This window comes from Nyctibius grandis, chromosome 15 (assembly GCF_013368605.1).
Source record: "Nyctibius grandis isolate bNycGra1 chromosome 15, bNycGra1.pri, whole genome shotgun sequence".
Taxonomy (NCBI): Eukaryota; Metazoa; Chordata; class Aves; order Nyctibiiformes; family Nyctibiidae; genus Nyctibius; species Nyctibius grandis.
Window position 1 is genome coordinate 6,909,092 of NC_090672.1, and position 18,494 is coordinate 6,927,585.

At 61.9% G+C, this 18,494-nt stretch overlaps 3 protein-coding genes across 4 annotated transcripts in view; 1 reads left to right on the top strand and 2 right to left on the bottom strand.

The window, feature by feature from the left end:
* TMEM104 (transmembrane protein 104) overlaps positions 1–555 on the bottom strand; it is a 44,087-nt gene extending 43,532 nt beyond the window's left edge. For both annotated transcript variants that reach the window (XM_068413224.1, XM_068413223.1), the window contains exon 1: positions 506–555. The gene's annotated coding sequence lies outside the window, so the exon portion shown is untranslated. The remainder of the gene's footprint in view (positions 1–505) is intronic.
* Positions 556–712: 157 nt separating this feature from the next.
* Positions 713–5,359, top strand: NAT9 (N-acetyltransferase 9). The gene is made up of 6 exons (XM_068413285.1): positions 713–1,166; positions 1,926–2,035; positions 2,963–3,103; positions 3,326–3,385; positions 3,567–3,661; positions 3,752–5,359. Exons 1-6 carry the CDS (start codon positions 1,090–1,092, stop codon positions 3,896–3,898), a joined length of 630 nt encoding a protein of 209 aa, XP_068269386.1. The 5' UTR covers positions 713–1,089; the 3' UTR covers positions 3,899–5,359.
* Positions 5,360–7,120: 1,761 nt separating this feature from the next.
* On the bottom strand, positions 7,121–17,167 carry NHERF1 (NHERF family PDZ scaffold protein 1). The gene is made up of 6 exons (XM_068413353.1): positions 16,755–17,167; positions 10,536–10,697; positions 9,615–9,768; positions 8,966–9,006; positions 8,307–8,405; positions 7,121–8,188 (listed from the first exon to the last, which is right to left on the bottom strand). The coding sequence occupies exons 1-6, from the start codon at positions 17,133–17,135 to the stop codon at positions 8,024–8,026; spliced, it is 1,002 nt and encodes a 333-aa protein (XP_068269454.1). The 5' UTR covers positions 17,136–17,167; the 3' UTR covers positions 7,121–8,023.
* Positions 17,168–18,494: the final 1,327 nt, after the last annotated feature.

Consider the following 18,494-nt stretch of genomic DNA (forward strand, 5'->3'; position numbering starts at 1 on the left):
AGACCTCGACTCCAGTCACTAAAGCCAAGCTTAACAAACCAAGGGAAAGCAGCAAGACCACGGCACGCTAACAGACACCTCAGGGACACGGCCGGGGAAAGCATGTCCGTGCAGGGCACCCACCACAGCCCGGACGGGCCCTACCCCAGCCCTGAGCCCCCCAAGGCCTCTGGAGCCCCCCAGCCGTGCCAGCTCCCGGCTCCCCCCGGGCCTGCCCCCCAGCCACAGTGCTGCTGGCCCAGCCTGACCTCCTGGGGAAACCCCCCCCCCCCACCCCACAGAAGCCCCCTACAACCCCAAGAACCCCCCCCCACCCCCGCGGCCTCTCCCCCCGCCAGGGCCCCGGTGTCGCCCCGGGTCACCACCGCCCCACACCGGGACCCTCCCCAGGCCTCACCCCGCACCCCCGCCCATGGGACCCCTCCCCAGGCCTCACCCCGCACCCCCCCTCACAGGGACGCTCCCCAGACCGCCCCCGCACCGGGACCCCCGGCCCCTCCCTCACCTCCCTCATCGCGGGGCGCTGACGGCGCACGCGCCGCCCACGGGGGAACCTTCCGCGCACGTGACCGGCTCCCGGGGCGGGGGCGGGGTCAATGCGCCGGCGGCGATTGGGAGCCAGAGTCACGTGGGCGTCGGCGGGGCGGGGCGATGAGACGCGCTAGTCGGGGGCGGGGCGTGGGTGGGCCTCTGCGCATGCGCAGAAGGGCGAGGCGGCAGGTAGACGTGTCCTCCCGGTTCCGGGGCTCCCCTCAGGCCCCGGGGCTCCCCTCAGCCCCGAGGCCGCGGTGTGTCGGAGCAGGGCATCTCCACCGCCACTTGGGTCATGAAGGGTTAAGTGGCTCCTGTCAGGGCAGACCCTCGGCCGCTGTCGTGCCTCCGAGGGCGCTCGGCCCCGATACAGCCCTGCCCTGGGTGGGGGGACGCGGTCAGGTTGCTGTGTGGGCGGTTGGTATGAGCTGGGGCCTGTCCGCACAGTGACAGTGGGCACCGCTGGCTCCCGAAGGGCTCCAGGCGGTGCTGGCCCAGCCTTTGGCCTCGCTGGAGACACGGAGTGGGGTGTTGGGTCTCCCTCTCAGTGCAGAGGCCATGAAGATTAACCAGAACACTGTGCTGCAAGGACAGAGAGTGACCCTGGTGCCGTACACGTCTGCACACGTACCCCGGTATGTGGTTCTTGTCCTCCTCTGATACTCCACGCTGTCTGATTCACTTCTCTTTCTTAAGGGTTTCTGGTCTTCGGAAAGGTGCTGGCTCAGCAGCTGCAGGGCCCTCTTCCCCCTGGGAACTGCACAGCGGAAAGAGCACTCAGTCAGTTTTGCCTCCTGTGCTCTGCAGCAGACATCCCTGTGCTCTGCTGGGTCTGCTGACAAAGGGAACTTCATCTGTGCCCCTGTGTGCCCACAGAAGGGGAAATACCTGGCTGCGAGTGCACCGCTGACAGTTCTCTTGTTCATTAATGTCTTTCCCTACTGACAGTGGAAGAGCAAAACTTCAATGTGTAAAGCCAGATGGATGCGTGATAAATTAGAAGCAGGCGTGGAGCCAGTTTGTAAAGTGCTGGCCTGGGCAGCTGCAGCCTCAGCACAAAGATGCCAGTATTAGGCTTTTTGTCAGTGTCCAGGAGATGCTGTATCAGTCTCAGTCGGGATGAAATGCGCTGGAACTCAATGCTCAGTACTTTTAAAAACATCAAGTTTTCATCAGGTACTCTTCAGACAAAGCCACAGGATGGACAAACTTGCTAAATTTCCACAGGGAACACCGATTCCTGTGTTAGATAAGGGAGAGAGGCTTGGGGGTACCTTTAAGTTGCCATGAATGCCAGGCTGATGTTTCCAGAGCTGCTTTATGACAGCGCTTGTGGAAATCAGCCTGCGATGCTGTAGCTCAAGCAGTGATCTGGTCCTGGGTCCCATTGTCAGGTACCACGAGTGGATGCAGTCAGAGGAGCTGCAGCGCCTGACCGCCTCTGAACCCCTCAGCCTGGAGCAGGAGTACGAGATGCAGCGCAGCTGGCGGGACGACGCAGACAGTGAGGATCTTAAACGTTTTCTAAGGGTGGGTGGGAGTGGTGAGCAGGTCCCTTCTGTCCTGTAAAGGTCCCACAGTGGGCTGAGAGCGCTCGGTGAGTGGGCTTTACTTGCTGAAGCAGATGGGATGTGAGATCTTCTACAACAGTAGCTTTGAGCTGGCTTTCTCTTTATAGCTGGTATGTGCTCAGGGAGGTAGAGAATGTCCCGGGCTGCTGGTGACCTTTTTATACAGTTTTTCAAAGGTCGCAGTGATTTACTTCCCACAGCATTATGTGCTGAGATGCTTCTGCACAGTCAACACTCCCCAGGTCTGATCATCGTAAAAGGGTGGAAGGGGGTTGTATTTTTCCTTGAGAAATTGAATGACTTTATAATTACCTCGTTGAGGTGTGCTGACTAATTGGTTCCCTGGCTGTCCTTCAGTTAATGAATCACTGTGCATAAAAGCGTGGTAGAAATATAGTGAGCTGCAAAATACTGAGGCTGGCAAAGACCTCAGTCTGGAACGTTTGTCTCAGCTGGCATTAAAAGCCTTACTAAAAGCAAAAATAATACGGACCAGGTGAATCACGAGGTCTTGGTCTCTTGCGCACCAAACAATTCTTTGCCCAAACTTGCTGCAGAGTGAGACAAGGCAGGGAGACCTCAGACACGGGATGGAAGGTTTCCTGCTCTTTAAACAGGCTCTTTCTAGTCTTGGTGTCTGCATCACCCTCACAATGGGTTTTTCAAAATATTTCTTAGTTTCTATGGAAGGAAGCAGGCACACTTGGTGTGGGAAGCCCAATTATTAGCTCTTCCTCACTATTAACACGTGGAAAGTGTTGTTCCTCTGTCCATTGCGTGCCTTTAATTTCATCCTTTCGTAATTTGTGGATAATTCTCAGCATGCCCTGAAAATGTGGCTCCATTTTTGTTTTCCCCAGAGTGCACCTTCATTGTGCTGGACGCGGAGCGGTGGTCAGGGCAGGCGTGTGCGGATGAGGACTGCATGGTGGGGGACGTGAATCTCTTCCTCACCGACGCTGAGGATCCGACTCTGGGCGAGATTGAAATTATGATTGCAGGTCAAGTTCTGCTTCATAGCTTGGACCTTTGTTGCCATGGCTAAAGCCAGCTGCAGACAGATGTTATGTACAGCAGCTTTTTATTCTCATTGCCTTACCATGGCTGTTAGGTCCTGATCAGCATCCTTTGCTGGTCAGGTCACAGTCACTTCAGAAAAGTACCCAGCATGGCTGATTTGTCTCATGTAAGTGGATGCTGACTTCTCTGGCTGTGTCTTTCAGAGCCCAGCTACCGAGGCAGAGGGTTTGGCAAGGAGGCAACTCTGATGATGCTGGCCTATGGTAAGTGTGGCTGAATGCACGGGAACAGGAGTAGTAAGGATGTGACCTAGAAGCACATACTCCCAGTGATACAGACAGGGTAGGAAGGGATCCATCTGCCCCAGAAATCAGTCCTGTGCCTCTGTAAATGTGGCAGCCGAGCAGGTAATAGAAATGCTTCTCTTTCTGATTTCTTTTGCAGGAGTGAGGAAGCTGGGGATCACCAAATTTGAGGCTAAGATTGGTCAGGAAAATGAAGCCAGTATCTGCATGTTCAAAAAGCTTCATTTTAAGGAGGTGCAGTAACAGCCCGTCTTCTACCCAGAGAACGTGAGCAGCGTTTGCCCTGGGACTGGCATTGAGCTGTTTTTCCTCTGTGTGATACAGGTTGCTGTGAACAGCGTTTTCCAAGAGGTGACGCTGAGGCTGGATGTCAGCGACCAGGAGAGACGATGGCTCCTGGAACAGACAAACCACGTGGAGGAGAAGAGCTACGTTGAACTGAAGCTGCCAGCTGGGGTGCTGGAGACCTGACAGCCACATCCAGGCACGGGCCTGGTTTCCAGGGAGTAGTTGGACGCTGTTGCGAGGTCTGGGTGTGGAGGACACTAATAAGCCAACGCTGCACTTGGCTGTTTTCGTGTCTCCTTCAGTTACTTTATCATCTTTGTGAACTTTGCACTTTGTTGCACCAGCCAGGAATAGTGCCTGAAATGTAGACCTGGAGAACAGCCACTAATTCACAGACTTGAACAGGAATGACTGTAACCTTAACGTGCTGTTCCAGCAGAGCCTCAAATCACCAGCAGTTAATTGATTCCTAGCGTGACCAGTTTCTGGACAAGCAGCACCCACTGTTCCTTCTTCCACTGCCTTGGAGCAGGATTCATCAGTTCGACAGTCAGTCTCAGAGCGCTGGTAGCTCAGTCTGGTTTCTCTTGAATAAAAAAACCTGACAAAAACCTGAGGTTTCTCCAAGCCCCCTGGGAGCAGTGGGGCTTGGCTGCTTGCTTTGGCTGCTGAAAGGGTGCTTAGAAGCTGGAAAGGACAGCAGAGACTCTTTGAACGCTGTTTTCTGGGGTGCATGGGGGCAGGTTGCAAGGGGGGACACTGCTGGGTCCTGGAAGTGAGAGGCCCAGGTGTGGGTGAGCACAAACAAAGGGCAAGTTCATATGATGAAAATGATTGACATCAGCCAAGCCTGGCCAGGAGCACTGCGTAGCAGGGGACTGGCAGCTGCAGGAGGCTGCTGAGACAAAACCCCTGGCGTTTCAGGGCCATGCTTTGGACCTGGAAACCTCAGGCCACCAGTGAAAGGATATTGCACTTCATTTTACCAGGCTGCTTTTATGAAAGCAAGGAGGAGGAGAACACAACTGAAAAGAGACAGAAGAGTGATCCCCAGCTGCGAGGAGCTCAGGACTTGCTCTGCCGAGCCTGGAGGCTCCATTCGCTGCTCTCCAGTAAGATGAATGGGGGGCAAAAATCTCTCTTACTGGGGGCAGATAGCTTCAGGGCAGGAGGCAGCCAGCCAGCCTCCACTGTGATACAGCCGAGATCTGTGGCTGCAGGAGAGGCACTCGCCTGACTCCCACCGGACAGACTTTGCAATGCAGTTATTTAGCCTGACCTTTCCTGCCCCACGCAGCGAGCTCTCCACAGCAGGGAAGCTTGCTAAGAGGAGAGGACAGAAGGTAAGGAGGATCACCGCTGCTCCTGTGCGTTTTCCCACTGTAATAGCAGCCGTAATGGCTAATTCGAGACCAGAAATTATTTGTTCCAATGACAAAATATCAGGTAATAACTTTCAGATTTGCCCAGGGATGTTTTTATCGGAGACTGGTAGACTGTGGAATTTTGAGTGTTGCTGTGCCTGTACTTTTAAGGCCTGGGGGGTTTTTCCAGTTTTAGTTCATTTAAACACCTAATTCCTGTGACTAATATTAAAACCAAGCTTGGGAACAGTGTATCATGGTATTTTAAACCAACAAATATTTAGCGTGGATTTAGTTGTAGCGAAAGCTTTGTGGGGTAATAAAGTGAAGAGCGGCTCTACTTCCAGCTGGGATTACCATGACAAGGGCTACTAATCCTCGTGCTCTTCGTCACCTGCTGCAGGCAGGAATGGATTCTGTCCCCCAGGACAAGATCTGCTGGCTCTGCGCTCCTTCCGTGGAGCATTTCACCCCTCTGCCAGAGGAGCAAGGTCCTATCAGCAGGAGAGGTGTAGCTGGGGTGGGATTTGCTCCCCTAAAAAGTGAGCAAGGTGGGAAAAATATTTTCTTTTAACCTCTGCTGCCAGGGCCAAGGGGGGCACAGTGAAACCGTGCTGCCCCCCCCAGCCCCAACACGGCTCCCTGTGCCCAGCCGGTTGCTCCGGAGCCAGTGAACGCCCCGCTTGGCATCCCCGCTCCCCGCCTGCATGGGCAGCTGGGAAAAGCTTTCACCCTGGCAACCCAAAACAAAGTTGGGTCTGTCCTGGAGCCACGGCCCGCCCTTGGGCTGGGGGGGGAGGTCCCAGTGGGGCTCAGCCGGGGTTCCCACAGGGAACCAGTCCCCAGGTTGCTCTGAGCAGGCAAAGATGCAGAAGATGCTCCTGGGACACACCGGGTGCCCCCACTCCTGCCCCGCACAGGCAGCCCCAGCCCGTGGCATCGCACCCATCCCAGGAGGTGCCCTGCTTGCCCCAAGGGGGTGAGGGCAGGCAAGGAGGGGACAGGGCTCACCTCCGCTCAGCAGTGCTGCCGCAGAGGACACGGCTTTGAAGGATGAGGCAGGTTGAAATGGGCTCCTCCAGCTTCCAGGGGGGTGACAGCCTGCACTGTCCTCTGCAGATGTGGTGGCACTTTGTCATTTGGTTGTCATTTGAGCTGCAGACCTCTGTGACGACTCATCTGCTCGGGTAGAGGGGCTTGCCCGGAGGCTTGGAGTGTGAAATGAGAGCGTGCAGAAGGTGACGAAGCGAAATGCCAGGCAGAAGCCAGGGCTGCGGGTCCAGGGCATGCCACGGCCACTGCGGAGAGCACAGCTCTGCCTTGTCCCCGGGAAGCCGCCAGCCCACCCTCCCCAGTCCAGCCGTGGTGCCACCAGCCCGGCCCTGCTGAGCCACCCCGGCACAGCGTGCCCCAACACTCGCCCGCTGCAGCAGGAGGGCTGAGCTTGGCCCTGCATGAGCTGCCCCACATGGGCTTAAAAATAGCCCTGGGGGCATCCTGGCCCCACCACACTGTGCCCCCAGCCTGTTCCGTCACCAGCCCCATGCTGGAACACCTCTGCCCTGCTCTCCCCTGCCTCGCTCCCCACACAGGGCTGAGATCCATCAATTTAGAGGCACAAGCAACTCTCTTCCCCACTGATCCCCCCTGCCTTCCCCCAGCCCAGGATGCAACCCTGAGGCTCGGACTCACCCCAAACCCCCCAAGAGGGGCTGGGGGCAGTTTTTGGGCTGCCCCCAGCAGAGCTGCCACCCTCCAACCAGGCCAGCAGACACAGATTAGAGCCTTGCATCACCCCCCCTGCAGTCCCCAGGCGATTAGAGCCCTTTAATCACCCCGAGGCATTAACCCGCACTGGGACCAGCCGGTCCCTGTCCAGCCTGGCCCTGCTGGGTGCTGAGGGGGCACCCAAACCAGCCCGTGTCCCCCGTCACTGGGAGCGTTACCTGCCTCTTCCCCCAGCCCCGGCAGCGCGGTGAGCCCCCAACAAGCCCCAAGGCGTCCGCAGGCTTTGGAAGGATTTAGCCTTAAACCGGACACGTGAAGTCAGGAAGGTTTATTCCAGTAAACAGAATTTCTCTTGAGCTGGACAGTACGACAACATCCGATGGCAAAACACAGAAACAAAACATCCACAGGAAGAATTTCCACAAAATACATGTTTTAAAAAACCAGTGTGATTGGAAAACTCTTATTTTGGAAAAAAAAGTCTATTGAGAAGCCTTGTCGGATTCAAACCCTGATCGGCTCCACCTCCAGGAGTGAGTGGGAGCAAAGGAGAGGATAGTTATTGCTTGCTGTGCTGGCGCTGGACACCCTCTCCTCTCCCAAAAGAGCCCCAGGGCAGCGTACTGGGGGCTCCCCACTGTGCCAGGCACCAGTGTCCCTCCTCTCACCCGCTGGGACCCGGGGCGTGAAGGGACAGGGTCATCATGGACGGAGCTTGCCGGGCAGGGGTCAAACACCCCGGGGAGGAATCGTGGTAGCCAGGCACGTGGGGTTTGCTAAAAGTCACTAAAAGCCTCAGATTTTGCAGTTAAAGGGCAATTTGGGGGGGGGTGGGCTCAGATGGAGATGGGGTTTGGGGTGGGGGAAGAACCAGGAAACAGCAGGGATGAGAGTGTTGGGCATCGGGCCACCCCAAATCCCCGATCCCCCCAAACCCCTGCTTGTGCCTACGGGGGTGTGCAGGGCTTCAAGGCAGGGCCTGGAGGAGCACCCTGGGGATGGGCTCACGGGAGGGGGCACCCCCCCAGCACCCCCGGCTCTCTCTAGCCTAAAAACACCGCCCAGGACCCTGCCGCGGGGATGCTCGCTGGCCACCGAGCCCCATCCCTCAGGTCAGGGTGGTGGGGAGCAGCCCCACATCCCCATGGGGAGAAGGGGGATGCAGGAGAGGTGGGTGCGAAGCTGGGGGGGCCGGTGGACCCCCGCCCCATGGCCCTCACAGGTTGCTGAACAGTTCGTTTTTCTTGCTCCAGTCCATCTGGGGTGCCCGCTTGCTGGTGCGCTTCTGGTGCGCCCGCTCCTTGGCCACCGCCAGCGGGATGTCGAGGTCCAGGAGGGAGCCGGGTGCCGAATGGCGCTTGTCACCCTCCTGCACATCGGGCTGGGGGGCGAGAGGCTGCGTCAGCCCCGCCGTGCTCCCCAGGACAGCCCCGCGGCGGGGGCTCAGCCCAGACCCCGCTTTTCCAGCCCCCGCCTCCCCCCAGCATCCCCAGCCCTACCTCGCTGTGGGTCTCGCCGGAGTCGGGGGACACGGCCAGCGGCCCGGGGCTGGACGGGCTCTCGGACACCGAGTTGGACCGCAGCTCTGCGCCGTTTTCCTGGGAGGGAGCAGGGAGTGAACGTGAGTGGGGTGGCTCCAGCCCCGGGCTTTGGGAACGGCCCCCGGAGTTGTGAGTCCCGCCCGGGGGGCCACAAAATCCATCCTCCCCACGTGTAATCCCCTGCGAGCTCCAGGCTCATAAATACCTCCAGTGCTGCCCATCCGGAGCGGGAAGGATTAAACCCCGGCCTGACTGCCCCGGCTTTAGCAGGAGGAGGAGGAGGGTGGCTGCAGGGCTGGATGCTACGTCCCTGCAGCAGCACAAGGGTTCCCAGCCCTGAAGCATCATGAGGATGGAGGAGGAGGAGGAGGAGGAGGAAGGGAGGCATTGCAGCCACCTCCATGACACTCAGCCCCACAGGCAACCTCCTTCCTGGGAGGCACCAGCTCCCAGTCCCCTTCCTGGTGGCACCTGCTCTTGTGTGGCAGCCCAGCCTAGAAGTATCATGGTCCCCAGTGGCATCACCCACCCATGGGCAGGGGGGACACCTGAACAGGGGGGGTCCCTGCCCAGAGACTGGCATAGATGGGATTAAAAGCAAGACAAGACTCTCTTACCTTCCCTATATCGCCATTGGCAACTGGTTCTGGCAAGGGACCTGCAGGACAAGGACATGGGCGCTGGGTGAGGACACCTTTGCTCTGTCCCCTCGCCCAGGGGCACAGCAGTGCCCAGCAAAGGCTGCACGTGCCCAGCGCTCACCCGACACTGCCCAGGGCCTGGCCAGGTCCCAAATGTTTTAACCCACCCCTCGCAGCCAGCCCCGCAACACGAGGAGATGCCGCCAGACACCAGGTACATCCCCGTGATGACAGCCATGACGTGGAGCCCAGCGAGACCCCCACATCCTCCCAGGGACCCCCGTGACAGCAGGGAGGTGGCCATGGCTGAGCCGAGGCTGCGGAGGAGCATGAACGGTGGCGGTGCCTGTTCGCTCCCCAAGCCATAAACCCTGCCAAAGTGCAGCCCGGGGCCATAAACCCGCCTTCCCGCAGAGCCCACGTCAGCCCCACCGCCCCAGGGCCCTTGGCTGGGCAGGGAGACACCAAAGCTGGGTCACCCTGCTTGGCCCTGGGGTGATGAAACCTCCACGTCCTCCCAGGGCTCAGGGACCCCCCCCAGCAGCCCCGGGTTCGGGGATGAGGTGACATGGAGCTGGCAGAGGTGGCACAAACCCCCGTCCCTACAGCACAGCCCGCAGCCCACCTGTGAGGTGCTCCTCCGAGGGCACCACCTTGCACTTCTTGAAGAACTCGTCTGCGAGGACATCCACCACCAGCAGCCTGGTCTCATCGCCGCCTGCCTTGATGGCTGCCACCACATCAGCGTGCTGCTTGCCCTCCATGCACACCCCGTTCACCTGAGGGCACGGCACCACGTCACCGCTGGGGCCAGGGGACATCCATCCCTCGGGAGCTCATGGTACCAGTCACAGCCCCAGCACGGCCACCCCACAGCCCCCACAGGTATCCACAGCCTCGCAGGGATTAGCAGTGAAGCCAGCAAAACCTCATTAGAAGCAGATTTTCCTCTGAGTGATTAGCACAGGATGGTACAGACAGAGCTGGCAGGGAGCGCCTGGCAGGGCACAGACCCGGGGCTGGTGCAGGAGATGGGCAGCACGGGCAAGGCACAAAGCCCCCATGCCATGGCATGGTCCCCAGAGACCCCAAAGCTTCTCCCCTAAAGAGACAGCAGCCCCACACCCTGGTGAGCAGCGGGTCAGAGCTCAGCCGGTCCCTGCCCTCATGGGTCACCATCCTGCTTGGCACAAACCCCGTCCCCACCCCGGTCACGACTCCAGCAGGGCTCGGGGCCATCGTGCACCTTGTCCTCAGCCTGCCCCACCCCAGGGACAGCGCAGGGACACTCCTGCTCCAGGCAGGGGACAGCATTACTGCTGCTTAACCCGCAGCCAGGTAATCAGTGCTCAGCCCCAGCCCTCTTGGGGCTGCTCCCCTGGGTGGGGACCGGTGGCAGCTGGCACGGGGCAGGCGGCTGCGCCGTGAGTCACCGCCGGTGCCGGGGACACCGTGCACCGCCCCGGCCAAGGGCACCTCCCTGCTGGGCGCCGGGACGCGAGGGAGCGCAGAGCTATTTGGGGACACCCCCTCTGCCCCAGCGTACCTCGATGATGCGGTCCTGGGGGGCCAGCCCTGCCGCCTCAGCTGGCGAGTCGGGGTCGACGGCGCGCACGTACTGTCCCGGACGGCTCTTGTCGCTGTGCAGGTTGAAGCCGTAGCCATTGGGACCCTTCTTCATGCAGCACAGCCGAGGCCGCAGCTCCTCCTGCAACGGGACAGCCTGTGGGAAAGCCGCTCCCGGACCCCCCAACGCCCAGGGACAGCACTGGGACCGCCAGACGCCCGCTTAGGCGGCAGGGACATCATCCTCGGGTGGCCACCCGCACCCACAGACGCCACGATTGGGCCACAGGGTGCTGAAACACCCTAGGAACCCAAGCTCTAGTTACTTAATTATGTGCAGGGCACACTAATTGCAGGAAAACATTAAGGCAACATGTTGTCGTGACTGTCCTTAGACCACGCTCTTCCTTTGGGATCAGGATTGCAACCGCCACGTGAAGGTGGAGGAGGAAACGCAGCCCAGGCTGCCGGGAAGCATCCCCACCCCACCCCATCCACCCACCCCACCCAGGAAGCCTTTGCTGCCGGGAAAGGCTCAGCCCCTGGTGCAGACCCCCTGCATCACCCCCTCACAGCTCCAGCCCCCCTCCACAGCAAATCCAGCAGTGGGACCAATGAGACCCCCCACCCCAAAGCACCCCACAGCCACTGCTGGCGGGGAAGGGGCAGGAGGAGCTCGGGCAGGGAGCCAGACGGAGCAGCCCCAAAGCTGAGGTGCCCCAACGCCCCGGCATGACCCTCGGTGATTGCAAAACAGAGAAACCAGCTTGGCCGGGGCGGCGCGACACCGGACGTTCACCTCTCCGGGAGGCAACACCCAGCTCGTCTGCGCTGGGTTTCACCCTGACCCGCAGACCAGGGAACCCGACTGGGGCAGCCACGGCCCCCCACGACCCCATTGACAGCGCAATTCCCCCCACTGCAGCAGCGGGGGAAGTGGGAGCATCCCCAGGAGTTTGGCAAACAGGAGCTGCCTTCGCTTGCCCGGTGGGCAGGGGGGTGCCCGGGAAGCATCAGAGGAACTAGGTGACATGAACCAGCTGCAGCATGACCAGGAGAACCGCTCCGACCCCAGCACCCAAACACCACTGCTACATATTTATATGCAAAATGGTTTGATGCTGCCTCGACCACCAGCTCCTGGGCTTTGGGAGGACTCTCCCACCAGCCAAGCTGCACTCAAGCTCCTGAAATATTCCTTACCAGGGGGGTTTTAATATTTATTCTTTCTTCTGAGATTGTTTGCTCTCCTTGGGTACCTGCAGCATCGCTGGGGACATGCACTGCAGGGATTTCCCTGCCCATATCCACACTATGCTGCTCTTCACCCCCTTCTCCCCACAAAACCCCCTTTGCCCCCTGCGAGGAAAGCCTGGTCCCTGGGGTGCCAGCACCCCGTATCTGGCAGTGCCACGGTGGCACAGGGTCCCACACAGGCCGGGGTGACGCGTTTGCAATCGCTGAGCCCAACGCTGCGATAAACCCCGTCCTCTTGCACAACGCCTTCCTGCAAGGGTCAAGGCCGGCGGCCGCCCCGGCACCGCTCGCCAACGCCCCGGGGAGGGATGGGCACCCCAGCACCCAGCTGGGGAGCGAAGGTGAGCCCGGGACACCGCAGTCACGCAGGACCCGCTCCACCCGGGGCTTGGCTGGGCAATACCCGGTGCAACCGCCCGGCTGCACCCCGAGGAGCTGGTGGTAGTGACTGGGTGGGGGATTGCGACACCTCGACTTCGCCCCGGCCGCCCCTCGGTCCCCGCGTGTCAGGGCGCTGGGCTGCGGGCTCTGCCCTGGTCCCCGTGCCCGGGTGGGTGGCAGCAGGTTCACGGGGTGCCCAGGGTGCTGCGACTGCACCCTCCACCCCCACAGCGATCCCTAGGGAGGGTGGGCACATGGAAGACCCAAAATAAGGCCAAAAAGCAGGAGCTGGTGGAGCCTGCAGGAAGGGCAGCACCTCCCCGGGTCCCTGCCCCGGGAAGGGGGTTCGGGCTCTGCGAGCACCCACGCTCCCGGTGCCCTTGGCAGCACCGCGGGGTTGCTCCACGCCGATAGCTCGGGACAAAGCCGGAGGGAGCACCCGGCAAGCGGCACTGGCAGCGCTCCCGGGCGAGGAGGAGGAGGGAGGGCTTCGCTCCCACCCGTACCAACAAAGCCCCGGCAGCCCGAGCTCCCCGAGACACTGGGGCCATGAACTTGGGGGGGACGACACACACAGCCCTGCAGGATGGACCGATGCCTCGGGGCAGGGGGAGAGGTCACGGCAGCAAGGGAGGCACCGAGCCCTTGGAGGCAGGAGCACACGGTGCGAGGGCAGCCTGGTCAACCTGCGACCTGGCCCCCCCATCACCCCCCGCCAGCGGCTGGCAGCTCCCCAGCCCAGCGTCCCAGGCCGCCTTTGCCCTCCCCAAACCCCTCCTGCCAGGAGAAACCCTGCGGGCAGCCACCATCCTGCCTTCCCAGGGGAAAAATATAAATCCACCCGATACCCCAGCAGCCGCATCCTGCCCGTGCACGGGGCGAGCACCCCGCGGCAGGGCACCCCTCCAGCCCCAAAGTCCCCCTGGCCAGAGGGGACCCGAGGTGAGCGGGTTTGGGGTCAACACTCGGGATGCAGAGAAGCCCCACGGCTGCGGGGCCAGGAGCTGGAGAGCAGGAGAACAGAAACGCCCCTAATTTCTATAAGCTTTTGCATCCTCTCCTCCAACGCCAGAAGCTGGACTCAGTCCCCATCCTGTGCCACCCCTGTCCTCCACACCCAGGGTGACAGAGGGACATGTCCTGCCCACAGAGACGCACACTTGGGATGGGGAGCTCAGCAGCATCACCCCCCTATTCCTGTCCTGGAACAGGACGTGGGGCACCTCTGGCCCCTTCTCCCTCCAGAGTCGTGCTGGACCATCCCTCCCCAGCACCTTCGGCCCCCCAGCAGGACCAGGGACCCCAACTGCACGGTGTGCCAGGACCCGCTCCCCAGCTCCCAGCCCCCCAACAGCAATTTCAGGACAGCTTTTGAAGGCCCAAGTCCCAGGAAACTCCCTGCAGCCCTACAAGCAGCAACAAGCCCGCCGGCAGCAACATTCCCAGTTACTTCAAGAGAAACACAAGGGCCCTGAGGACACCCGGGCCAGCAAATTCACACGGGTCCCGAAATCTGGCGCACGCATTCGGGCTTCATACAAAGGGGATGCAAAGCAGCCTCCTCGCAGCATCCCCGTCACGTCCCGTTTGACTGGAGCTGCTTTTCATGCAGCTGCCTTGAGAGGAAATTTAATTCATTTCCTAATTAGACACCAGCTACCCCCAGTGCAACGCTCCCAAATGGGGGGATCTGCTCCCTGTTATACCCCAAAACCCAGCCCTGGGAGGCTCACTGGGGTTTCACAAGGAGGGATGAGCGTTGCTGGCAGGGAGGGCTCTAATTTAGCACTAAATTTGCAAGAGGGAAGCCCGGGGCTGGTAGCAAAAGCCTTGCCCTGATAGCAGCAGCCCCAGCCCGTGGCAGGGCGCTGGGCTGGCAGCTCCCGGTGCCACCCCGCTCACACCATGTGGTTTGTGTGAAACTTTCTCAAGATGCTCCCGAGCAGCCGAAGCCTCCGGAAACGCAGGCGGGGGGAGGACGAGCTGTCACAGCCCTGGGGACAGTCCCTGTGGTGCAGGGGCTGGCCCCGGGGGTGTAAAACCGTCACCTCACTGGCTCAGCACCACAGAAAAGGGGTGCACGGATCAGCTCCCCAGGTGCCTCAAAACCCCCACCCCAGCACAGGGGGATTTGCACGCCCAGGGTTTTGTAGAAATGAGAAGGGAGCCCATAACAACCCCCCCAAAACCTCCCCAGCCCATGCCCAGCACTGGGAGCTGCGGTGGTGCCTGAGCCCCCCGGACCACGCAGGACCCAGCGGGGTTTGGAGAGAGGCTGGATCCTGCCCCAAGGTGGGAGATGTTACACCCTCGCTCGGCCCCGGGCAGGGTGCAGGTGCTGCTGGCCGGCTCCCCAGCAGTGAGTGTCCCCAGGCTCCTTAAGCAAATAAAGGCAAGTCCAGCCCAGTAAAGCAAACAGGACTCTGATACATGCAAACCTGCTCCCCACCGCATCGATCCCGGGGGAATCCCACCGACCGTGGGGCTGGGACAGGGCTGTGGGGGGTGCAGGGGGACGGGGAGGCAGGCACTGGTTGCCCGCCAGCGGCTGGACAACAGGCACACCAGTGTGCTCCTGGCCCTTCCAGAGAGAAATCCCTTTCCGCCCGCTCTGGCTTGGCTCGGCATCCCACCTGGCATCTTCCCACCCTACTCGGTGGGTGCCCAGCTGGGGATGAAGTCTCCAAACCCCCTTTGCTCTCCTGCCCTGAGCACCGGGCCCTACCCCCAGCCACAAGATTTCCTGTTCCTCGTTGAGAAACCATCCGGTGCTGTGCAGCAGTGTCACCCCATGTCACCCACTTCCTGCTCCCGTGCAGAGAGAAACCGCCTGTGGTAACTCTGCCCGGGTTGAGCCCTGGGGCTGCCCCCCAGGACTGTGGGGCACCTCCAGCCGCAGCTGCCCCCAAGCCCATGGTGCTTCCCCAACTCTTTGCGTTGCTCGGGCCAGCACAGCCCCCACGAGCAGGCAGCCACCCCGCAGCGTGTCGGGGCCCCGTCCCCCTTGGGGACTGCACATCCTCAGCCCCCCAGGCCTGGCAGGGGACTCACCTGAGCTGCATTAACTATGTCCCCTTGATTTTTCCCAGCCCATGGAGAGATTTCTGAGTGGAAAGCACAGCACAGACAGTCTCGCTGGCCCCGTGGCATACCGGAGGGCAGGCACGCTCCTCCCGTGTGGGGCAGCACCACAGCCCAGCACAGGGCCAGACCCAAGGGACCAGGGATGCCACAGGGGACAGTGAGCAAGCGGGGCAGTGACAGGGGCAGAGCCTGGTTGTTCCCACCTGAAAAACCCCACCAGGGAGGTGCCAGAGCAGGATGAGACCAGTGCCCTGCAGTGAATCAGCCCGATCGGGGGCAACGGGCAGCCAGCACTGGGCTAAAGTCCAACAGGAGACACAACTAATAAAAACACCTGATCCTCAGCAAAACCCTGCGCGACAACAGCTCAGTGAGGCACCAAAGTCTGCCTGGGGCTCAGCATCGGCGCTGGGAAGGCCCCGCGGCACCAATCCTTCACCAGCACCAGGGACTGGGGCTCAGCCCATCCCACCGGTCACCACCACAGCTGGTCTTTGGGAGCAGGTCATATGAGAAGGTCCCCTACCCCGGGGTCACCGGGAGCCTGCTTCCCGGGAAGACCATCCACATCTCTGTTGTAACAACAAACATGTTTCTGCTGGGTAAATAACAAGCAGTATTATCTCCAGCAGCCCAGAACAGTCTCTCGGGAACCGCTCCGGGCAGGAAAGGTCAGCTATTTCTCAATTCCTCACCTTTCTACATCGCTTTGTTTGTGCAACCGTAACTCCCACGCTCCGCTTAAGGCCGACATTCCTGAATTAGTAAGTGTCTGTACGCAGGGACGGACCGACGGGATCAGTCCCCCCTGCCCGGGAAGGGCTCTGCCACCTCCGCTCCGCAGCAGAGACCGGACACGCTCAGGGCACGAGTGACTGCCACCAACGCCTGCAGTCACAGCCCCCCCAAGATACCCTCTGCCACAGCTTTTTCGTTGTATTTCAGAGCGGGTTAATGGCTCCTCAGCCCAGCCCCGGGCAGGGGCTCACCTGCGCGTCGAAGCTCGCCACTGGCCTCACTCCCTGTTGCTTTTCTCACCCCGTTTTACCGGTCCTGAAGCATAAGGAGGGGCCAAAGGGCTCCGGGCCATGACGGGCTGCTCGGTTACGGGTCCAGACAGCCCCGTGCACCCGCCTGCCCCGGCTCGTCACCCAGCACGGCTGGGAGAGAAAAACGCTAAGTTAAAAAAAAAAAAATTAAAATAAAGCCGGAAGAGCAGCAGGGCGCGGCGGGGCCCGGTGCTGCCGGGGAGCTGCGTTTAAAGCAAAGCGAAAAAGAACCGAGAGCGAAAGCGCACAGGGCGCCCGGGGGCGGCGGGGGGCAGACGCGGCGGCTGCTGCTCCCGCTCGCTTGGCTGGACGACGACGACCGGGGCCGGTCCCAGGAGGTCCCGACCCCCCCCGGACATCACCCTCTCCCCCCGAAAACTTTTCAGCGCCCGAGCCCCCCCCTCCCCTCCGCCCGGCCGCCCATTTACCCGCTGGCCGCCGCCACTCGTGGGCTCCGCCGGCTCCGGGGCCGCCTGCGCGCCGCCCGCGGGGGGCTCGGTACCGGGCCCGCCCCGCTTCTGCAGCTGCTCATCGGCCACCGGGTCCACGACGAGGAGGCTGACGGCGCCGGCGGCGGCGCGGATGCGCTCCACCACCTGCTGGTGGCTCTCCCGCTCCACGTTCTCGCCGTCCACCTCCAGCAGCCGGTCCCCGGCCCGTAGCCCCGAGCGCTCGGCCGGTGAGCCCGCCTCCACCAGCCGGATGAACTGGCCCGGTTTGCCCTTCTCGCCGTGCAGGTGGAAGCCGTACCCGTCCGGCCCCCGCTCCAGGCGGCACAGCCGCGCCGCGGGGCCCGCGCTGCTGCTCATGGCACGAAGGCCGTCGGCGGCGCCGCCGCCCGTCCCCAGCGCCTCTGCACGCCCGCCCCGTCCGCCCGCGCTTTTATACCCAGGGGCGGGGCTTGGGGCAGGCGGGGCCAATCGGAGAGCGGGGCGGGGCGAGAGAGGCCAAACAAGGAGATCGATGGGGCGACGCCATGTAAATATGAGGGGCTGGGTTATGCAAATGAAGGGGGCGGGGTTATGCAAATGTAGTCTCGCCCCGCCGGGGCGTCCCGGGGCCGGTGCCGCGGAGGCGCCAGGGTCCCGCCGCCGGCAGCGAGGCCCTGCGCCCCCCCCCCGGGACCGCACCGCTCCCCCGCGGCCACCTCTGCCGCTCCGGGCCCACCCCCGCTCCTCGCTGAGCCCCCCCGAGGGTCGCCTCTGCCCCCGCCCGGGGTCACCGCAGGCAGCCCCGACGGTGGCTGGAGACCCCCGGGGCGCTCCCCGCTCCACCGGGGGCACGTCCCCTGTAGCAAATCTCGGTTTCTCGGGGCCCATCATCCCCAACCCCTCGCCCGGTCTTCGAACGCCGCTGCGAGGCAGGGCTGGAGGGGTGCTCGGAGCTTCACAAGCAAAATAAAAAACCCCAAAGTGAAACTGCGTGTGCAAGGGGTGCGGGAGGCCGCGCTGGGTGCTAACCCGCTGCAATGAGGGAGCAGCCCCACTCCCCCGAGCTTGGCACCCAGGAGCTGGGGGTAGGGAGGCAAGGACGGGGAGACGGGGGGAATCCCGGGGGGATTTGCTCTGCCGCGGCCCCGTGTGCTCAGCTCACCGCCTGGGAAGCAGAAGCGGCTGCAGGGGGTTATGAGGGTGTGAGAGCCTGGGGTTTCAGGCCAGCCAGGGCAGAGCGAGGCGGCAGCAAGCCTGGGCAGCTCCAGCACCGCGGCAGGGCTGCTGGTGCCGGGCAGAACTGGCCCCTGGGATTGTCCCGGGGAGGGTGGCGTGGAAGCTCCGTCAGTGTCTCCCAGTGCCAGGCGTCAGGGCCTGGCTGAAGTTCAGGCTGGCCAAAGGTCCCCAGGGCGGCTGGGTTCACGTTTAACCACGCTGCAGCCGGGCGAGCGAGGAGGTGATGGCAGCAGCGTGCCTCAGGACACGTCCCTCCTGGGGGGCTCTGCACTGAACCCCTGCCGGGGCGACCCCAGCGGCCCAGAAACCCCCGTGTGCTGGGGGGTGGCCGCGCTCCGGCTCCTCGGGGCCAGGCTGGGAGCGGAGGGTGGGCTCATTTGTTTCCTCCACTCAGCTGAGCATTCGCCCGCAGCCGCTCGGCCCTGAGAAAGGCAGCGGAGAGGGATCCCACGGCGGCAGATGTCTGTGGAGAGGAAAACCAGGGCAAGCGCGTCGTGGTAT

Coding starts and splice junctions, on each gene's coding strand:
- NAT9 (XM_068413285.1), top strand. CDS start 1,090: ATGAAGATTAACCAGAACACTGTGCTGCAAGGACAGAGAGTGACCCTG. Junction 1,167..1,925: donor ACGTCTGCACACGTACCCCG/GTATGTGGTTCT, acceptor TCCCATTGTCAG/GTACCACGAGTGGATGCAGT. Junction 3,104..3,325: donor GATTGAAATTATGATTGCAG/GTCAAGTTCTGC, acceptor TGTGTCTTTCAG/AGCCCAGCTACCGAGGCAGA.
- NHERF1 (XM_068413353.1), bottom strand. CDS start 17,135: ATGAGCAGCAGCGCGGGCCCCGCGGCGCGGCTGTGCCGCCTGGAGCGG. Junction 9,769..10,535: donor CCCAGGACCGCATCATCGAG/GTACGCTGGGGC, acceptor CCGTGCCCTCAG/GTGAACGGGGTGTGCATGGA. Junction 8,189..8,306: donor CCGGCGAGACCCACAGCGAG/GTAGGGCTGGGG, acceptor CTCGCCCCCCAG/CCCGATGTGCAGGAGGGTGA.